The sequence below is a fragment of the Oncorhynchus masou genome, chromosome 9, assembly GCF_036934945.1.
Source record: "Oncorhynchus masou masou isolate Uvic2021 chromosome 9, UVic_Omas_1.1, whole genome shotgun sequence".
In the NCBI taxonomy this organism is placed as follows: Eukaryota; Metazoa; Chordata; class Actinopteri; order Salmoniformes; family Salmonidae; genus Oncorhynchus; species Oncorhynchus masou.
In genome coordinates, this window is record NC_088220.1 from 18,407,770 (window position 1) to 18,425,909 (window position 18,140).

Genomic DNA, 18,140 nt, shown 5'->3' on the forward strand with positions numbered 1-18,140 from the left:
GCTGTTGACCTGAAGATCTGGACTTATTGTGGTACATTATTGCCTCCCTCTGAACATAATCGTGGACCAGATACCCTCTCTCTCCCTCATTACCCTATTACCCACCCCTTCCTCCTCCCCTGTTCCCTCCCTACTCGGGGGGGTCACTGTACTGTAGTGGTGATGGTTCAGTAGCTCGGGCCAGGGGCATGGCAGGGGAAGAGCTTCTGAAGAAAGATATTTTGGGGATGGAGCGAGGGGAGGAGTAAAAATAGCCTAGTACTCTACACTGGTTTACATGTCAGAGAACATGAGCTGTGAACAGACAGAGGTAATGAACTTTACATAGAGCCGGGTCTATGTCTGTAGTCCATGAGCTCCCTGTGTGGCCTGCTTCCCTGTGACTTCCTGTTGGAGAGGAATCTAGGAAAGTTTTCTGTCTTGTCCGCGTGAGGTGCAAAGGACCTTTGCGTGTCTCCATATTTAACAAAGTTGAAACTTGAATACCATATATTCGTCTTTGTCTTCTTGACAGGTAAGTGGTGTGTTATGAGGAGTCTGCATATACTTATAGAGCATAACATGCATTCTATCTATCTATATATCCATCTATTGATTCGACTTATCGACTTCTGTGCCTACTTGATATTATATGTGTATGCGTTGTAATGTTAGCTCATAGTTGTAATAACTGCTTAAAAAGTTGTAATAACTACTTACAATGTCAGCTTTTATAACGGTAGTGCTTCAAGTGTTAGCAATACATAGCAGCCTCTATCAAAGGGATTTGGTAGGGCATTATGAGGACCTCCCTCTGTTTAGTGCAACTCAACTGTATTCTGAATTGGCCATAAAAGAGGTCAGATTGGTATGTTAATGTATTGTCAGATGGAGCATAGCTTTTCTCTGGGATGAAAAGGACACACTTTAATGGGCAACACTGTGTTAAATAAAAACACAGTGAGATGGTAGTCAGTGTTCATTAAAAACACACTGAGATGGTAGTAAGTGTTCACTAAAAACACGTTGAGATGGTAGTCAGTGTTCATTAAAAACACAGTGAGATGGTAGTCAGTGTTCATTAAAAAACACACTGAGATGGTAGTAAGTGTTCTTTAAAAACACAGTGAGATGGTAGTCAGTGTTCATTAAAAACACATTGAGATGGTAGTCAGAGTTAATTAAAAATACATTGAGATGGTAGTCAGTGTTCATTAAAAACACACTGAGATGGTAGTCAGTGTTCTTTAAAAACACAGTGAGATGGTAGTCAGTGTTCTTTAAAAACACAGTGAGATGGTAGTCAGAGTTAATTAAAAACACAGTGAGATAGTAGTCAGTGTTCACTAAAAACACAGTGAGATGGTAGTCAGTGTTCATTAAAAACACAGTGAGATGGTAGTCAGTGTTCATTAAAAACACATTGAGATGGTAGTCAATGTTCATTAAAAACACAGTGAGATGGTAGTCAGTGCTCATTAAAAACACAGTGAGATGGTAGTCAGTGCTCATTAAAACACAGCGAGATGGTAGTCAGTGTTCATTAAAAACACAGTGAGATGGTAGTCAGTGTTCACTAAAAACACACTGAGATGGTAGTCAGTGTTCATTAAAAACACAGTGAGATGGTAGTCAGTGTTCATTAAAAACACAGTGAGATGATAGTCAGTGTTCATTAAAAACACAGTGAGATGGTAGTCAGTGTTCATTAAAAACACAGTGAGATGGTAGTCAGTGTTCATTAAAAACACAGTGAGATGGTAGTCAGTGTTCATTAAAAACACAGTGAGATGGTAGTCAGTGTTCATTAAAAACACAGTGAGATGGTAGTCAGTGTTCATTAAAAACACAGTGAGATGGTAGTCAGTGTTCTTTCAAAACACAGTGAGATGGTAGTCAGTTTTCATTAAAACACAGCGAGAAAAACACAGATGCTAAATGTGCTGGTTGAAAAGAAGAAGATTTAACTTCAGTCACAAGCTGAAACAATTAATTAGAGAGCAGTGGGTACAAACAGTTATTTTTTCCACTTCCTAGACATAGACAAATACATCAAATGAAAAACCTGCATATAAATACACTGTTGAAAGATTTTGTTGCGAAGCTCCCCCACAATCAAAGTAATACAAAGAGACAGTGTTGCATTAAAGCCCAGAGAGGTTATACGTTTGAACTTCTGCATTTTCTCTTTATAGATGTACGGTACAGCAATTAGTAACCAGAGCCAAAGTAATTGCCCTATTATATCATATGTGTACCCTCAGGCCCCCTGTTCAGCCATTTGAGTCTTTAGGTCTAAGTCCAAATGGCACCATATTCCCTCTATAGTGCACTGCCTTTGATGGTCCCTGGTCAAAAGTAGTGCACTATGAAGGGAATAGGGTGCCATTTCTGACCCCAAGTATAGGTCTGCATGCACTGTACCCCCAGACAAAGGGTTATGATGAGATTACAATGAAGATCTGCTATCGTGACATCAAAGTGTTGGCCAGCACTCTCATCTTCTGACACACATATGACATGATTAATCAATGGTTTGCTCTTAACGTCTTTCAGCTGTCAAAATCGGGTACTCGTTTTTATTTCCCAGGTTATGTAATTGCAGCTTGAGGTGTTTTTTTAGGATTCATGAGGGGACTTTTTAGGAAGGTCAGCTCTTCTATAGGATTTATGAGATGACTTTTTAGGAAGGTCAGCTCTTCTATAGGATTTATGAGGGGACTTTTTAGGAAGGTCAGCTCTTCTATAGGATTCATGAGGGGACTTTTTAGAAAGGGCTGCTCAAACTCAGAGGAAGCCCCGTGCCAAAACAAACTGGCCTGCTGAAAGACTTCAGTCTTCACAATGGATTTGCCTCCTGAATGCTAAAACGAGCCCCTATCCAAATATATACAGCAAGAACGTCAATAGTAGCCATGGTGTTATCTCAACTGGCTTGATCCCCACCCCCCTGAGTTGTAGCTTTGATGAGACATGTCCCTATCTCCACCCGTACTATAATAAAGAAAATGCATTTCCTCAGCTTTGTCTGTGTTCTGTATCAAACCGTATAGTGTGTGCCGCACTATACACACACGCACGCACACACGCAGTTACACACCCACAGTTACACACACACACCACACCACACCACACCACACCACACCACACCACACCACACACACACACACACACACACACACACACACACACACACACACACACACACACACACACACACACACACACACACACACACACACACACACACACACACACACACACACACACACACACACACACACACACACTAAACCATGTTCTACCCTCCCCCAGTCCTTGCTGGCGGGATGATGGGTCATGTGTTGTCGTTCGGCCGCTCCCTGGTGAGGAGGAAGGTGGTGGATCTCAACAGTCTGGAAGACTCCAAGCTGTGCCGCTGCCTGGGTACTGTGGATCTCATCGCCCTGGGCGTGGGTAGCACCCTGGGGGCTGGGGTCTATGTTCTGGCTGGAGAGGTGGCCAAGGGAAACTCAGGCCCCAGCATTGTGGTCTCCTTCCTCATCGCTGCCCTGGCCTCTGTCATGGCGGGCCTCTGCTATGCTGAGTTTGGAGCCCGTGTGCCCAAGACTGGCTCAGCCTACCTGTACAGCTATGTAACAGTTGGAGAGCTGTGGGCCTTCATCACTGGCTGGAACCTCATCCTCTCCTATGTGATAGGTGAGTTTGTTATAGCGGTCTAAATATACTATACTGCCTGCATTAACTTTTATTTTGAAGTAAACATATACTATGCTGAGTTTGACTGCTAACGGAACATAAACATTTCTACTCTAACGGAACATTTCTACTCTATATTCCCCTCTCACAGGCACCTCCAGTGTGGCCAGGGCTTGGAGCGGGACATTTGATGAGCTGATTGGAGGACACATTGAGAGGTTCTGCAAGACCTACTTCAGCATGAACTCTCCAGGCCTGGCTCATTACCCAGACTTCTTTGCAGTCTGTCTCATTCTACTTCTGTCAGGTAAAGAACTGTAGCAACTGTGGCTAACTGAGCTCCTGTTTAGAACTCTACCTCTTTGTCCCAAATGGCACCCTATTCTCTTTGTAGTGCACTACTTTAGGGCCATAGGGCCCTGGTCAAAAGTAGTGCACTATATAGGGAATAGGGTGCCATTTGGGATGCACAATACATCTGATCCCCTGACTGTCAGAACTGTATATCAACAGTAATTGGAATGGGTATTTTTTCCATATCAATGGGCATTCGTATAAGCAGCAATTATTTGGTCCACATTTTCAATGTAATAAGGAATGGCAGAACGTTGTTTGGTGAGTGGTAGTACTCACATGGTGGAGAGGCCCTCTTTCCCTGAAATTCTGCCTTGTCGGTGTCAGAGCTACCCAGGCAGTGCTCCTCTCTGTTCAGGAGAACTGACAAGCCCTCTGTAACTACTATTACACATTACACAGAAGCTTGACATGGCTAGAGAGTTCAGCACTTTCAGAGGGACACTGTGTGTAGACGTCAACAAGACTTTTCTGTGAAACAATCAGAAACTGTTAAAAGTCATCATGTGTTTTAACTGCTGCTGAGCCAAAAACTCTCAAATGCAGTGATTGGATTACTCCAATGTTCCGGAAGGCAAACCTCCATAGCGATGCAATGGTTGCTGTTCTAAAGGTCTTAGATACTGAGAGTAGTTGTGTTAGTTTCCTAGGGTTAGGATATGATAATAATAGACCTTTTGGTTTGGATCACCTGACAAAATGACCAGACATGTAATACTTAAAACATCATCTCAGATCATAGGTGGTAGGTATTTAACAAGATGTAAAATAAATATTTCACCTTTCTTCAATACATGGGCTGGAGGTGTGCAACATTCTTCACATATCATGGACACTCATGTCTCAAACCCAGGGTTGGGTAGGTTATTCTCTAAATGCAATCCGTTACAGCTACATGTCCAAAATTGTAATCAGTAACGTTACTTTTGGATTACCCAAACTCTGTCATGTAATGTGAATACTTTCAGTTACTTTTGGATTACTTTCCCCTTAAGATGCATGAGAAGAAGACAAAAAGGATCCATCAAACACATTTGGTGTGTCATCATAGTGGTCTCTGATCTGTGGTCAGACTCGCTCAGGTGGAACAAACTTAAACTTGTCAATGTATTTTTTCGCAAACATCCTTTCTGAATTTAAAAGTAATCAAATAATTAATCATCTATTTTTCCAAAAGTATCTGTGATCTGATTACAATATTTTAGCTGGTGACGTAACTGATTACAGTTACAGGTTTTTTGTAATCGATTACATGTAGCTGATTACAAGTAATCATTTACTCCCCAACCCTGCACATGACACTGTGTATTTATTCAGTAAGTTGAGTCCCTGATGCGGAGTATGTTGGACTCTATATTCTTATTTGTTGTTTCCTCCCTCAGGCCTCCTGTCGTTTGGAGTGAAGGAGTCAGCCTGGGTGAACAAGGTCTTCACTGCTGTCAACGTGCTGGTGCTCTTATTTGTCATTGTCTCTGGCTTCGTGAAGGGAGACCCACTCAACTGGAAAATCTCTGAAGAAACTCTCATCAATGTCACCATTGTTAAACGGTAAGGATTGGAGGTGGGTCCCCTCGTTTCACAAGATTTCTTATCGATGTGGCCTGTTTGGCTGCAGACCCTGGCACATGTATTCCAGAGTCAGCATGGGTTCATGGGTCCAACCCATGCTCTAATGACTCAAACTTTCTCCTACTTTCCTGTCTCCTCTTCACTGTCCTATCTCAATAAATACAATATGCATGTACAGTGCCTTCAGAAAGTATTCACACCCCTTGACTTTTCCACATTTTGTTGTGTTACAAAGTGGGATTTAAATTAATTTAATTGTATTTTTTTTGTCAACGATCTACAAAATGGAAGCCAAAACTCTAACATTTGTAAAAATATATATATATATATATATATGTATATGAAAAATAAACCACTAATATATCTTGATTACATAAGTATTCAACACCCTGAGCCAATACATGTTAGAATCCCCTTTGGCAGTGATTACAGGCTGATTCTTTCTGTGTAAGTCTCTAAGAGCTTTCCACACCTGGATTGTGCAACATTTGGCCAATATTCTTTTCCAAAATTATTCAAGCTCTGTCAAATTGGTTGTTGATCATTGCTAGACAAAAATCTTCAGGTTATACCATAGATTTTCAAGCAGATTTAAATCAAAACTGTAACTCGGGCCCCCAGGAACATTCACTGTCTTCTTGGTATGCCACTCCAGTGTAGATCTGGCCTTGTGTTGAAGGTGAATTCACCTCCCAGTGTCTGGTGGAAAGCTGTTGGAAAGATTTTGCCTGTGATTAGCTCCATTCCATAAAAAAATGTATCTTTAAAAACTCCCCAGTCCTCAAAGATTACCCATAACATGATACTGCTACCACTATGCTTGAAAATATGGAAAGTGACACTCAGTAATGTGTTGTATTGGGTTTGCCCTTAACATGACACTTTGTATTTAGTATTAATTATTTAAATATTTTTATATTTAACCCTTATTTTACCAGGTAAGTTGACTGAGAACACATTCTCATTTACAGCAGCGGCCTGGGGAATAGTTACAGGGGAGAGGAGGGGATAAGAATGAGACAATTGGAAGCTGGGGATGATGAGGTGGCCATGATGGTATGAGTGCCAGATTGGGAATTTAGCCAGGACACCAGGGTTAACAGCCTTACTCTTACAATAAGTGCCATGGGATCTTTAGTGACCACAGAGAGTCAGGACATCTGTTTAACGTCACATCCGAAAGACGGCACCTTACACAGGGCAGTGTCCCAAATCACTGCGCTGGGGCATTATGATATTTGTTTTAGACCAGAGGAAAGAGTGCTGGCCCTCCAACACCACTTCCAGCAGCATCTGGTCTCCCGTTCAGGGACTGACCAGGACCAACCTGTCACGCCCTGGTCTTAGTATTTTGTGTTTTCTTAATTTATTTGGTCAGGCCAGGGTGTGACATGGGTTTTGGTATGTGGTGTGTTTTGTCTTGGTGTTTTTCTTAGGTATTGGGATTGTGGCTTAGTGGGGTTTGCTAGCATAGTCTATGGCTGTCTGAAGTGGTTCTCAATCAGAGGCAGGTGTTTATCGTTGTCTCTGATTGGGAACCATATTTAGGCAGCCATATTCTTTGAGTGTTTTGTGGGTGATTGTTCCCGTTCCTGTCTCTGTGTTAGTTTGCAACAGTTTAGGCTGGTTCGGTTTTCATGTTACGTTTTTGTTTTTGTATTGATTCGTGTTCCTTGTTTTCATTAAAACATGAATCTAAATAACCACGCCGCATTTTGGTCTGATTCTCTTTCACCTAAAGAAAACCGTTACACAACCCTGCTTAGCTTCCTTCATTGGGATACTTTAGTGCCTTGTTGCAAAAAGGATGTATGTTTTGGAATTTTTATATTCTGTACAGGCTTCCTTCTTTTCACTCTGTCATTTAGGTTAGTATTGTGGAGTAACTACAATGTTGTTGATGCATCCTCAGTTTTCTCCTATTTCTCCTCTCCTATTTAGGCTTGCCATTAAACTCTATAACTGTTTTAAAGTCATCATTGGCCTCATGGTGAAATCCCTGAGTGGTTTCCTACCTCTCTGGGAACTGAGTTAGGAAGGACTCCTTTATCTTTTTAGTGACTGGGTGTATTTATGCACCATCCTAAGTGTAATTAATAACTTCACCTTTCTCAAAGGGACATTCAACGTCTGCTTTTTAATGTTATTTTTACCCATCTACCAATAAGTGCCTTTTCCCTGGTCTTTGTGGTTGAATCTGTGTTTGAAATGCACTGCTTGACTGAGGGACCTTACAGATAAGTGGATGTATAGGGTACAGAGATGAGGTAGTCATTCAAAAATCATGTTAAACACTATTATTGCACACAATGCACACGAGTCCATGCAACATATTATGCAACTTTTTAAGCACATGTTTACCCCTGAACTTATTTCAGCTTGCCATAACAAAGGGGTTGAATACTTATTGACAAGACATTTCAGATTTTGTAAACATTTTGAAAAATATAATTCCACTGACATTATGAGGTATTGTGTGTCAGCCAGAAACAAAACATCTCAATTGAATAATTTTTAAATTCTGACTGTAACGACAACATGTGGAGAAAGTCCAGGGGTGTGAATACTTCCTTTAGGCACGCATCCTTTTATGCATTATAATAATCTATACTTGAATATGCTCACAATCAATCACCATATGTCCCACTACTAATATTATGAACACTGAAATGTGTCAGTAACGTTTTAGTGTGCCCCTCTGTTTACCCCCCTTCTGTATTCCAGGAACCTGTCTGTGACTGCTAATGTGACCAGTGATTATGGTGCAGGGGGGTTCATGCCATTTGGCTTCAGTGGGACCCTGGCTGGAGCTGCCACCTGCTTCTATGCCTTTGTCGGATTTGACTGCATCGCAACAACAGGTGTGTCTTTTAAGACAATACCCAACATCAATGTAGATCATTCCATCTCAAAACATGCACTATCATGGATCAACAAGGTACCTGGTTTGCAGAGTCAAATAATCCCAGAGGTCAACCTAAACCACTGGGGAATCTGAATCTAAATTTGACCTGTATCTGTGTATGCGTGTGTACACCAGGTGAGGAGGTAAGGAACCCTCAAAAAGCCATTCCCATCGGCATCGTGGTGTCTCTGACGGTGTGCTTTCTGGCCTACTTCGGTGTGTCTGCTGCCCTCACCCTCATGATGCCCTACTACCTACTGGATGAGAAGAGCCCCTTGCCCATGGCCTTTGAATATGTGGGCTGGGGCCCAGCTAAATATCTGGTGGCTGTGGGGTCACTGTGTGCCCTGTCAACCAGGTAATGGACATTTCCTGTGCATGCTTGAATGTGATGCTATTCACAGGATGCTTACTGTGTAGCTTTCCATTAGGTCAAATGTGATGAGACTCAATAAAGACAAAGTAATACAGGAAATAACAGGTTTTTAATTGTTTTGGTGTTTTAACTAGATTTCTCTGGGTTTCATTTGGGGGAAATTATTTTTAAAAGAGTTCAAACAAATCTATAACATTGAGTATTATTATCAAGGCAACTAGCCTATCCAGCTCAAAATAATGTGAAATCTACAATGACTGTCTATGTGTTGGATTGATTCTCATTGCTAATTGTCCTACTTGCCAAGCTGCAGTCATATTGTTTTGAGAGAACTGCTTGTCTTGATGTGCTATATCTCTGGGTTGATGATATTGGCTGTTTAACATGTTTCTGTCGTTCTTATCCTTTGGTTCACTGAGTTACTTCCTGGGTCCTGGGCTTCCCACTATAGAGCCTCATACTGTAACACACATCACATCAATACATCAATCTCTGACAACTCTACTTAAGTAATTATTGTGCAATACAGTGTATTCAGAAAGTATTCAGACCCCTTCCCCTTTTCCACATTTTGTTACGTTACAGCCTTATTCTACTTCTCATCAATCTACACACAATACCACAGGTTTCCTCCAGATGAGATGCTTGGCATTCAGGCCAAAAAGTTTAATCTGGGTTTTATCTGACCAGAGAATCTTGTTTCTCATGGTCTGAGAGTCTTTAGGTGCCTTTTGGCCTATCATTTGCCTTTTACTGAGGAGTGGCTTCCGTCTGGCCACTCTCCCGTAAAGGCCTGATTGGTGGAGTACTGCAGAGATGGTTGTCCTTCTGGAAGGTTCTCCCATCTTCACAGAGGATTTCTGGAGCTCTGCCAGAGTGACCATCGGGTTCTTGGTCACCTGCCTGACCAAGACCCTTCTCCGCCGATTGGTCAGTTTGGTCCAGGTGGCCAGCTCTAAGAAGAGTCTTTGTGGTTCTAAAGTTCTTCCATTTAAGAATGATGGAGGCCACTGTGTTCTTGGGGACCTTCAATGCTGCAAACATTTTTTAGTACCCTTCCCCAGATGTGTGCCTCAACACAATCCTGTCTTGGAGCTCAACGGACAATTCCTTTGACCTCTGCTTGGTTTTGGCTATGAAATCCACTGTCAACTGTGGGACCTTATATAGACAGGTGTGTGCCTTTCTAGATCATGTCCAATCAATTGAATTTACCACAGGTGTTCTCCAATCAAGTTGTAGGAACATCTCAAGGATGATCAATGGAAACAGGATGCACCTGAGATCAATTTTGAGTCTCATAGCAAAGGGTCTGAATACTTATGTAAATAAGGTATCTCTGATTTTTATTTTTAATACATTTGCAAAAATATCTACAAACCTGTTTTCACTTTGTCATTATGGGGTATTGTGTGTAGATGGATGAGGGAAATGTCATCCATATTTTATCCATTTTAGAATAAGGCTGTAATATAACAACACATGGAAAAAGTCAAGGGGTCTGAATACTTTCCGAATGCACTGTATAGTACTTGACAAAAACAGAATAATTTCAAACCTTGATTACATTGGGATACGATCACAGATACAATACATCAATAATAACTCTCCTCTCCTCTGGGTCTTCTGGGTCCTCTGTGTCTTCCTTCAGGCCTTTTAAAGGCTGCAAAATAACACCTGAGCAATGTCCTATTTGCAATAACCTTCAGAGAGCTTCAGGAAAGGTGATACAGTGGGGATTCTGTCAGCAACAGTTGGAAGAATGGGGCCATAAGACAAGAAATACACTGTCTCTGTGATTATGCTCTTTAGCTTTGGTGAAATTACTTTCCTGTGTGTAGTGTGTTAGTCCTTGTGCATAACGTGTTTGTCCTTGTGCATGTCTCTGCTGTTCCATGCAGTCTGCTGGGTTCCATTTTCCCTATGCCACGTGTAATCTATGCTATGGCAGAGGATGGGGTGCTTTTCAAAGCCTTAGCCCGAATCAATCCTAAGACGAAGACCCCGCTTATTGCCACAATGAGCTCCGGTGTAGTTGCAGGTGAGAGCTGGGGAAAGTGCTTTGACATCACTGCTGCTGAAACTGTATCCACCAATCAACTGTGAAAGGATATTATGCAGATAAAATCATCCTTTCCCAAAAGGAGAGTAACAAGTCCGGTGACTTTGTCAAAATTCACCAAAATGTCCCCCCAACCCATGTTTTGACCAATCATAATTCACCAAAATGTCCCCCCATCCCATGTTTTGACCAATCATAATTCACCAAAATGTCTCCCCAACCCATGTTTTGACCAATCATAATTCACCAAAATGTCCCCCCAACCCATGTTTTGACCAATCATAATTCACCAAAATGTCCCCCCAACCCATGTTTTAACCAATCATAATTCATCAAAATGTCCCCCAACCCATGTTTTGACCAATCATAATTCACCAAAATGTTCCCCCAACCCATGTTTTGACCAATCATAATTCATCAAAACATCGGTTGAAGTTTCTATTCTATTTGGTCAGAGTTTTGTGGGCTTGGTACAGACGAACACTTTCACAGTTGTGCAGGTGTCCATTCCTTCTCAAAGTGTCTTGTGTTTGAACCCTGACCCCTCTCTCTCCTTAGCCTGTTGGGCTCCATGTTCCCTCTGCCCCGCATTCTCTTTGCCATGGCACGAGATGGCTTACTGTTCAAATTTCTTTCCCAAGTGAGTAAGCGCCAGTCGCCTGTGGCTGCCACCATGGCGGCGGGCACTACCGCGGGTAAGCTCCTGAGGAGGCCTTGTGTGGCATCTCGTCTGCTGTGGTTACGTTGTGTCATCGTTGGGTTAATTGCATCTGATTCTGCTGGTGATGAATGCATGCCAATGATGTGCTGCTGGTGGTGGATGCATGATGGAAAATCCCTCTCACATCAATCAAACTCTCTTAATGGACTTGTCCCATCCATTCAGTTAGGCATAGTAGTAGGCCTAACTATCAGCAGAGCAGGGGTACACAGCTCCAGTCCTCTAGGCCTTTGAAGCCCTCTGTTGCTCCGAACTGATCAATTCATTTATCAGAGAAGCCACACAGCTGGTTACCCAACCAGACCTATTATTCTCTGATCAGAAGACAAAATCCAACCCTAGAGGACCAGAATAGTGCTGAAGCTCTGCAGTCAGCAGACCAATAGAGGACCAGAATAGTGCTGTAACCCTACAGTCAGCAGACCTATAGAGGACCAGAATAGTGCTGTAACCCTACAGTCAGCAGACCTATAGAGGACCAGAATAGTGCTGTAGGACCAGAATAGTGCTGTAGCCCTACAGTCAGCAGACCTATAGAGGACCAGAATAGTGCTGTAACCCTACAGTCAGCAGACCAATAGAGGACCAGAATAGTGCTGTAGCTCTGCAGTCAGCAGACCTATAGAGGACCAGAATAGTGCTGTAACCCTACAGTCAGCAGACCAATAGAGGACCAGAATAGTGCTGTAGCTCTGCAGTCAGCAGACCTATAGAGGACCAGAGTCATGCTGTAACCCTACAGTCAGCAGACCAATAGAGGACCAGAATAGTGCTGTAGCCCTACAGTCAGCAGACCTATAGAGGACCAGAATAGTTCTGTAGCTCTGCAGTCAGCAGACCTATAGAGGACCAGAATAGTGCTGTAGCCCTACAGTCAGCAGACCTATAGAGGACCAGAATAGTGCTGTAGCTCTGGAGTCAGCAGACCTATAGAGGACCAGAATAGTGCTGTAGCCCTACAGTCAGCAGACCTATAGAGGACAGAATAGTGCTGTAGCTCTGCAGTGAGCAGACCTATAGAGGACCAGAATAGTGCTGTAGCCCTACAGTCAGGAGACCTATAGAGGACCAGAATATTGCTGTAGCCCTACAGTCAGCAGACCTATAGAGGACCAGAATAGTGCTGTAGCCCTACAGTCAGCAGACCTATAGAGGACCAGAGTCTTGCTGTAGCTCTGCAATCAGCAGACCTATAGAGGACCAGAATAGTGCTGTAACCCTACAGTCAGCAGACCTATAGAGGACCAGAATAGTGCTGTAGCTCTGCAGTCAGCAGACCTATAGAGGACCAGAGTCGTGCTGTAGCTCTGGAGTCAGCAGACCTATAGAGGACCAGAATAGTGCTGTAACCCTACAGTCAGCAGACCTATAGAGGACCAGAATAGTGCTGTAACCCTACAGTCAGCAGACCAATAGAGGACCAGAATAGTGCTGTAGCCCTACAGTCAGCAGACCTATAGAGGACCAGAATAGTGCTGTAGCCCTACAGTCAGCAGACCTATAGAGGACCAGAGTCGTGCTGTAGCTCTGGAGTCAGCAGACCTATAGAGGACCAGAATAGTGCTGTAACCCTACAGTCAGCAGACCTATAGAGGACCAGAATAGTGCTGTAGCCCTACAGTCAGCAGACCTATAGAGGACCAGAATAGTGCTGTAACCCTACAGTCAGCAGACCAATAGAGGACCAGAATAGTGCTGTAGCCCTACAGTCAGCAGACCTATAGAGGACCAGAATAGTGCTGTAGCCCTACAGTCAGCAGACCTATAGAGGACCAGAGTCGTGCTGTAGCTCTGCAGTCAGCAGACCTATAGAGGACCAGAGTCGTGCTGTAGCTCTGGAGTCAGCAGACCTATAGAGGACCAGAATAGTGCTGTAACCCTACAGTCAGCAGACCAATAGAGGACCAGAGTCATGCTGTAGCCCTACAGTCAGCAGACCTATAGAGGACCAGAATAGTGCTGTAGCCCTACAGTCAGCAGACCAATAGAGGACCAGAATAGTGCTGTAGCCCTACAGTCAGCAGACCTATAGAGGACCAGAATAGTGCTGTAGCCCTACAGTCAGCAGACCTATAGAGGACCAGAGTCATGCTGTAGCCCTACAGTCAGCAGACCTATAGAGGACCAGAATAGTGCTGTAGCCCTACAGTCAGCAGACCAATAGAGGACCAGAATAGTGCTGTAGCCCTACAGTCAGCAGACCTATAGAGGACAGAATAGTGCTGTAGCCCTACAGTCAGCAGACCAATAGAGGACCAGAATAGTGCTGTAGCCCTACAGTCAGCAGACCTATAGAGGACCAGAATAGTGCTGTAGCCCTACAGTCAGCAGACCTATAGAGGACAGAATAGTGCTGTAGCCCTAGAGTCAGCAGACCTATAGAGGACCAGAATAGTGCTTTAGCCCTACAGTCAGCAGACCTATAGAGGACCAGAGTCTTGCTGTAGCTCTGCAGTCAGCAGACCTATAGAGGACCAGAATAGTGCTGTAGCCCTACAGTCAGCAGACCTATAGAGGACCAGAATAGTGCTGTAGCTCTGCAGTCAGCAGACCTATAGAGGACCAGAATAGTGCTTTAGCCCTACAGTCAGCAGACCTATAGAGGACCAGAATAGTGCTGTAGCCCTACAGTCAGGAGACCTATAGAGGACCAGAATAGTGCTGTAGCCCTACAGTCAGGAGACCTATAGAGGACCAGAGTCGTGCTGTAGCCCTACAGTCAGCAGACCTATAGAGGACCAGAATAGTGCTGTAGCCCTACAGTCAGGAGACCTATAGAGGACCAGAATAGTGCTGTAGCCCTACAGTCAGGAGACCTATAGAGGACCAGAGTCGTGCTGTAGCCCTACAGTCAGCAGACCTATAGAGGACCAGAGTCGTGCTGTAACCCTACAGTCAGCAGACCTATAGAGGACCAGAATAGTGCTGTAGCCCTACAGTCAGGAGACCTATAGAGGACCAGAATAGTGCTGTAGCCCTACAGTCAGCAGACCTATAGAGGACCAGAATAGTGGTGTAGCCCTACAGTCAGCAGACCTATAGAGGACCAGAATAGTGCTGTAGCCCTACAGTCAGGAGACCTATAGAGGACCAGAGTCGTGCTGTAGCCCTACAGTCAGCAGACCTATAGAGGACCAGAGTCGTGCTGTAACCCTACAGTCAGCAGACCTATAGAGGACCAGAATAGTGCTGTAGCCCTACAGTCAGGAGACCTATAGAGGACCAGAATAGTGCTGTAGCCCTACAGTCAGCAGACCTATAGAGGACCAGAATAGTGCTGTAGCCCTACAGTCAGCAGACCTATAGAGGACCAGAATAGTGCTGTAGCCCTACAGTCAGGAGACCTATAGAGGACCAGAATAGTGCTGTAGCCCTACAGTCAGCAGACCCATTTAATAGATGAAAGCTTCTCCAGGTTCAGTATAGTCCATAGGTGTGTGTCTCTACTCTGCTCACTGAGACTAGGGCTAAGGCTATAAGGTTATCAGGCTATAAGGTTATCAGGCTATAAGGTTAAAGGTTATCAGGCTATAAGGTTATCAGGCTATAAGGTTATCGGGCTATAAGGTTATCGGGCTATAAGGTAATCGGGCTATAAGGTTATCGGGCTATAAGGTTATCAGGCTATAAGGTTATCGGGCTATAAGGTTATCAGGCTATAAGGTTATCGGGCTTTAAGTGTATCATGTTATCGGGCTATAAGGTTATCGGGCTATAAGGTTATCGGGCTATAAGGTTATCGGGCTATAAGGTTATCGGGCTATAAGGTTATCGGGCTATAAGGTTATCGGGCTTTAAGTGTATCATGTTATCAGGCTATAAGGTTATCAGGCTATAAGGTTATCAGGCTATAAGGTTATCAGGCTATAAGGTTAAAGGTTATCAGGCTATAAGGTTATCGGGCTATAAGGTTATCAGGCTATAAGGTTATCAGGCTATAAGGTTATCAGGCTATAAGGTTAAAGGTTATCAGGCTATAAGGTTATCGGGCTATAAGGTTATCGGGCTTTAAGTGTATCATGTTATCAGGCTATAAGGTTATCAGGCTATAAGGTTATCAGGCTATAAGGTTAAGACATATAGTGATGTCTGCAGGGTTTCTCCCAGTGAGACGACTGACTGCAGGGTGTAGGGTTGAGGGACTTTGATGCCAGCAGGTGTTTTTTCTATATTTATTATGTAATATTTATTCATCCAGGAAGTCCCATTGAGGTCAGAATAACTATTTTACAAAGGGTGCTAAGTACATGTTAAGGTGGGAGTGGGTCTTGGGACGGGCACAGAGAGCAGCTGGTACCAGCGGGTAGACCCAGTAGAGTACACAGTGCCTGGTAGAGGAATAGTAGGGGTTGGGGTTTGTTGTGAGCAGCGCCTCCTGACATACCGCTGGTCTATGTTTGAACCATGCAGAGGTGTTTAGTCCCTTACTGTGGTCAGGTGCTAAGATACAAGAGAGGGAGCTGAGCCAACTCCCCAGACTATCTCACACCAACTCCCCAGACTATCTCACACCAACTCCCCAGACTATCTCACACCAACTCCCCAGACTATCTCACACCAACTCCCCAGACTATCTCACACCAACTCCCCAGACTATCTCACACCAACTCCCCAGACTATCTCACACCAACTCCCCAGACTATCTCACACCAACTCCCCAGACTATCTCACACCAACTCCCCAGACTATCTCACACCAACTCCCCAGACTATCTCACACCAACTCCCCAGACTATCTCACACCAACTCCCCAGACTATCTCACACCAACTCCCCAGACTATCTCACACCAACTCCCCAGACTATCTCACACCAACTCCCCAGACTAGGTTGCCGTTTGCGATCCAGTCTTAGTGTTCATTTGAACCCTGAGAGAGTTTTTGGTTGAAGGCACCTGCATCATATACCCTAAACACCCGTGTCTGTGACTGTCTGTAATAGCAATCATGGACTGTGCGGTGCATCACCAAAACACTTTCTACTGTTCATTGGGACAATAGATTAGAAACCTGCTTTATTAATGACTGTGTAATTCTCTGTAATATGCTGTATAAAGATGTAATGAGTGGGGTTGTGGTTGTGTTGTATTTTGGTTCATTTAATGTAATCATTATTAGTCATGAATAAGTATGAACAATGAACGTTTGTATCTGACTTGTGTCTGTCTCATCCCCATTCCTCAGCAATCATGGCTTTCCTGTTTGACCTAAAAGCCTTAGTAGACATGATGTCTATTGGAACTCTCCTGGCCTACTCCCTTGTTGCTGCTTGTGTTCTCATTCTCAGGTGAGTGATGGTTGGACACATCCCCAGGGCTGTTGCAGCTATTAACCAAACTATTATGCTTAATTTCTATCTCATTAAAAACCTATGTTCTCCAGTGGGTTAGTTGGTGGGATCATGGTGCTGGAAACACCAGCTTCGTGGGTATGATTCTTAAAAAGGCCAAATATACTAAATAGGTCATTCTTGAATTGCGTTGGCATTAGCGTCTTTCGACTTTGCAACCATAGTTGCACATAGTTTTACAAATAGTTGAACATTATACATGTTTTTGTCTATACTGAACTATTTATTAGTTATGAAACACAATGCAAGTAATTCAAAACTTTACCTTAATGCATTGTTTAAAGTACTAAGGGCAAGCAAATCGGCTTGTCCCAGTAGTAATGAGAGTTTTGGGGATTTAAAGATTTCTATCTAACATTTTGAATGCTAGAAAATAAACAGAAGTGTGTATTACATTGCATCGATCAATAACCAATAATAATAATACTGTAACCGTAAAAGCCTTGGTTTCATGCATGTTAACATTAGAAGCCTCCCCCATAAGTTTGCTTTATTCACTGCTTTAGCACATTCTGCAACCCGGATGTCTTAGCTGTGTCTGAATCCTGGCTTAGGAAAACCACCAAAAATGTCCAATTTCCATCCCTAAATATAACATTTTCCGCCAAGATAGAACTGCCAAAGGGGGCGCCGTTGCAATCTACTGCAGAGATAGCCTGCAGAGTTCTATCTTACTATCCAGGTTTGTACCAAAACAATTCGAGCTTCTACTTCTAAAAATGCACCTTTCCAGAAACAAGCATCTCACCGTTGCCGCTTGCTATAGACCACCCTCTGCCCCCAGCTGTGCCCTGGACACAGTGAATTGATTCCCCCCATCTATCTTCAGAGCTCGTGCTGCTAGATGACCTAAACGGGGACATGCTTAACACCCCGGCCATCCTACAATCTAAGTTTGATGCCCTCAATCTCACACAAATTATAAATGAACCTACCAGGTACAACCCCAAATCCGTAAACACGGATTAACTAACTCACCCTCCAAATACACCTCTGCTGTTTTCAACCAAGATCTCAGTGATCACTGTCTCATTGCCTGCATCTGTAATGGGTCTGCGGTCAAACGACCACCGCTCATCACTGTCAAACGCTCCCTAAAACACTTCTGCGAATAGGCCTTTATAGTAG

General features: G+C 43.5%; 1 protein-coding gene across 2 annotated transcripts in view; it reads left to right on the forward strand.

The window, feature by feature from the left end:
* The first annotated feature begins 214 nt into the window (after window positions 1-214).
* slc7a2 (solute carrier family 7 member 2) overlaps window positions 215-18,140 on the forward strand; it is a 32,989-nt gene continuing 15,063 nt past the window's right edge. Inside the window, exons 1-8 of one of the 2 annotated variants that reach the window (XM_064973376.1) lie at window positions 215-514; window positions 3,295-3,678; window positions 3,830-3,985; window positions 5,415-5,580; window positions 8,326-8,462; window positions 8,642-8,864; window positions 10,784-10,923; window positions 16,847-16,949. In XM_064973376.1, the coding sequence (XP_064829448.1) occupies window positions 3,309-3,678; window positions 3,830-3,985; window positions 5,415-5,580; window positions 8,326-8,462; window positions 8,642-8,864; window positions 10,784-10,923; window positions 16,847-16,949 (1,295 nt within the window). In that variant the 5' untranslated portion in view covers window positions 215-514; window positions 3,295-3,308. Of the gene's footprint in view, window positions 515-3,294; window positions 3,679-3,829; window positions 3,986-5,414; window positions 5,581-8,325; window positions 8,463-8,641; window positions 8,865-10,783; window positions 10,924-11,502; window positions 11,640-16,846; window positions 16,950-18,140 lie in introns of both variants that reach the window. The other variant, XM_064973377.1, reaches the window with a different exon arrangement.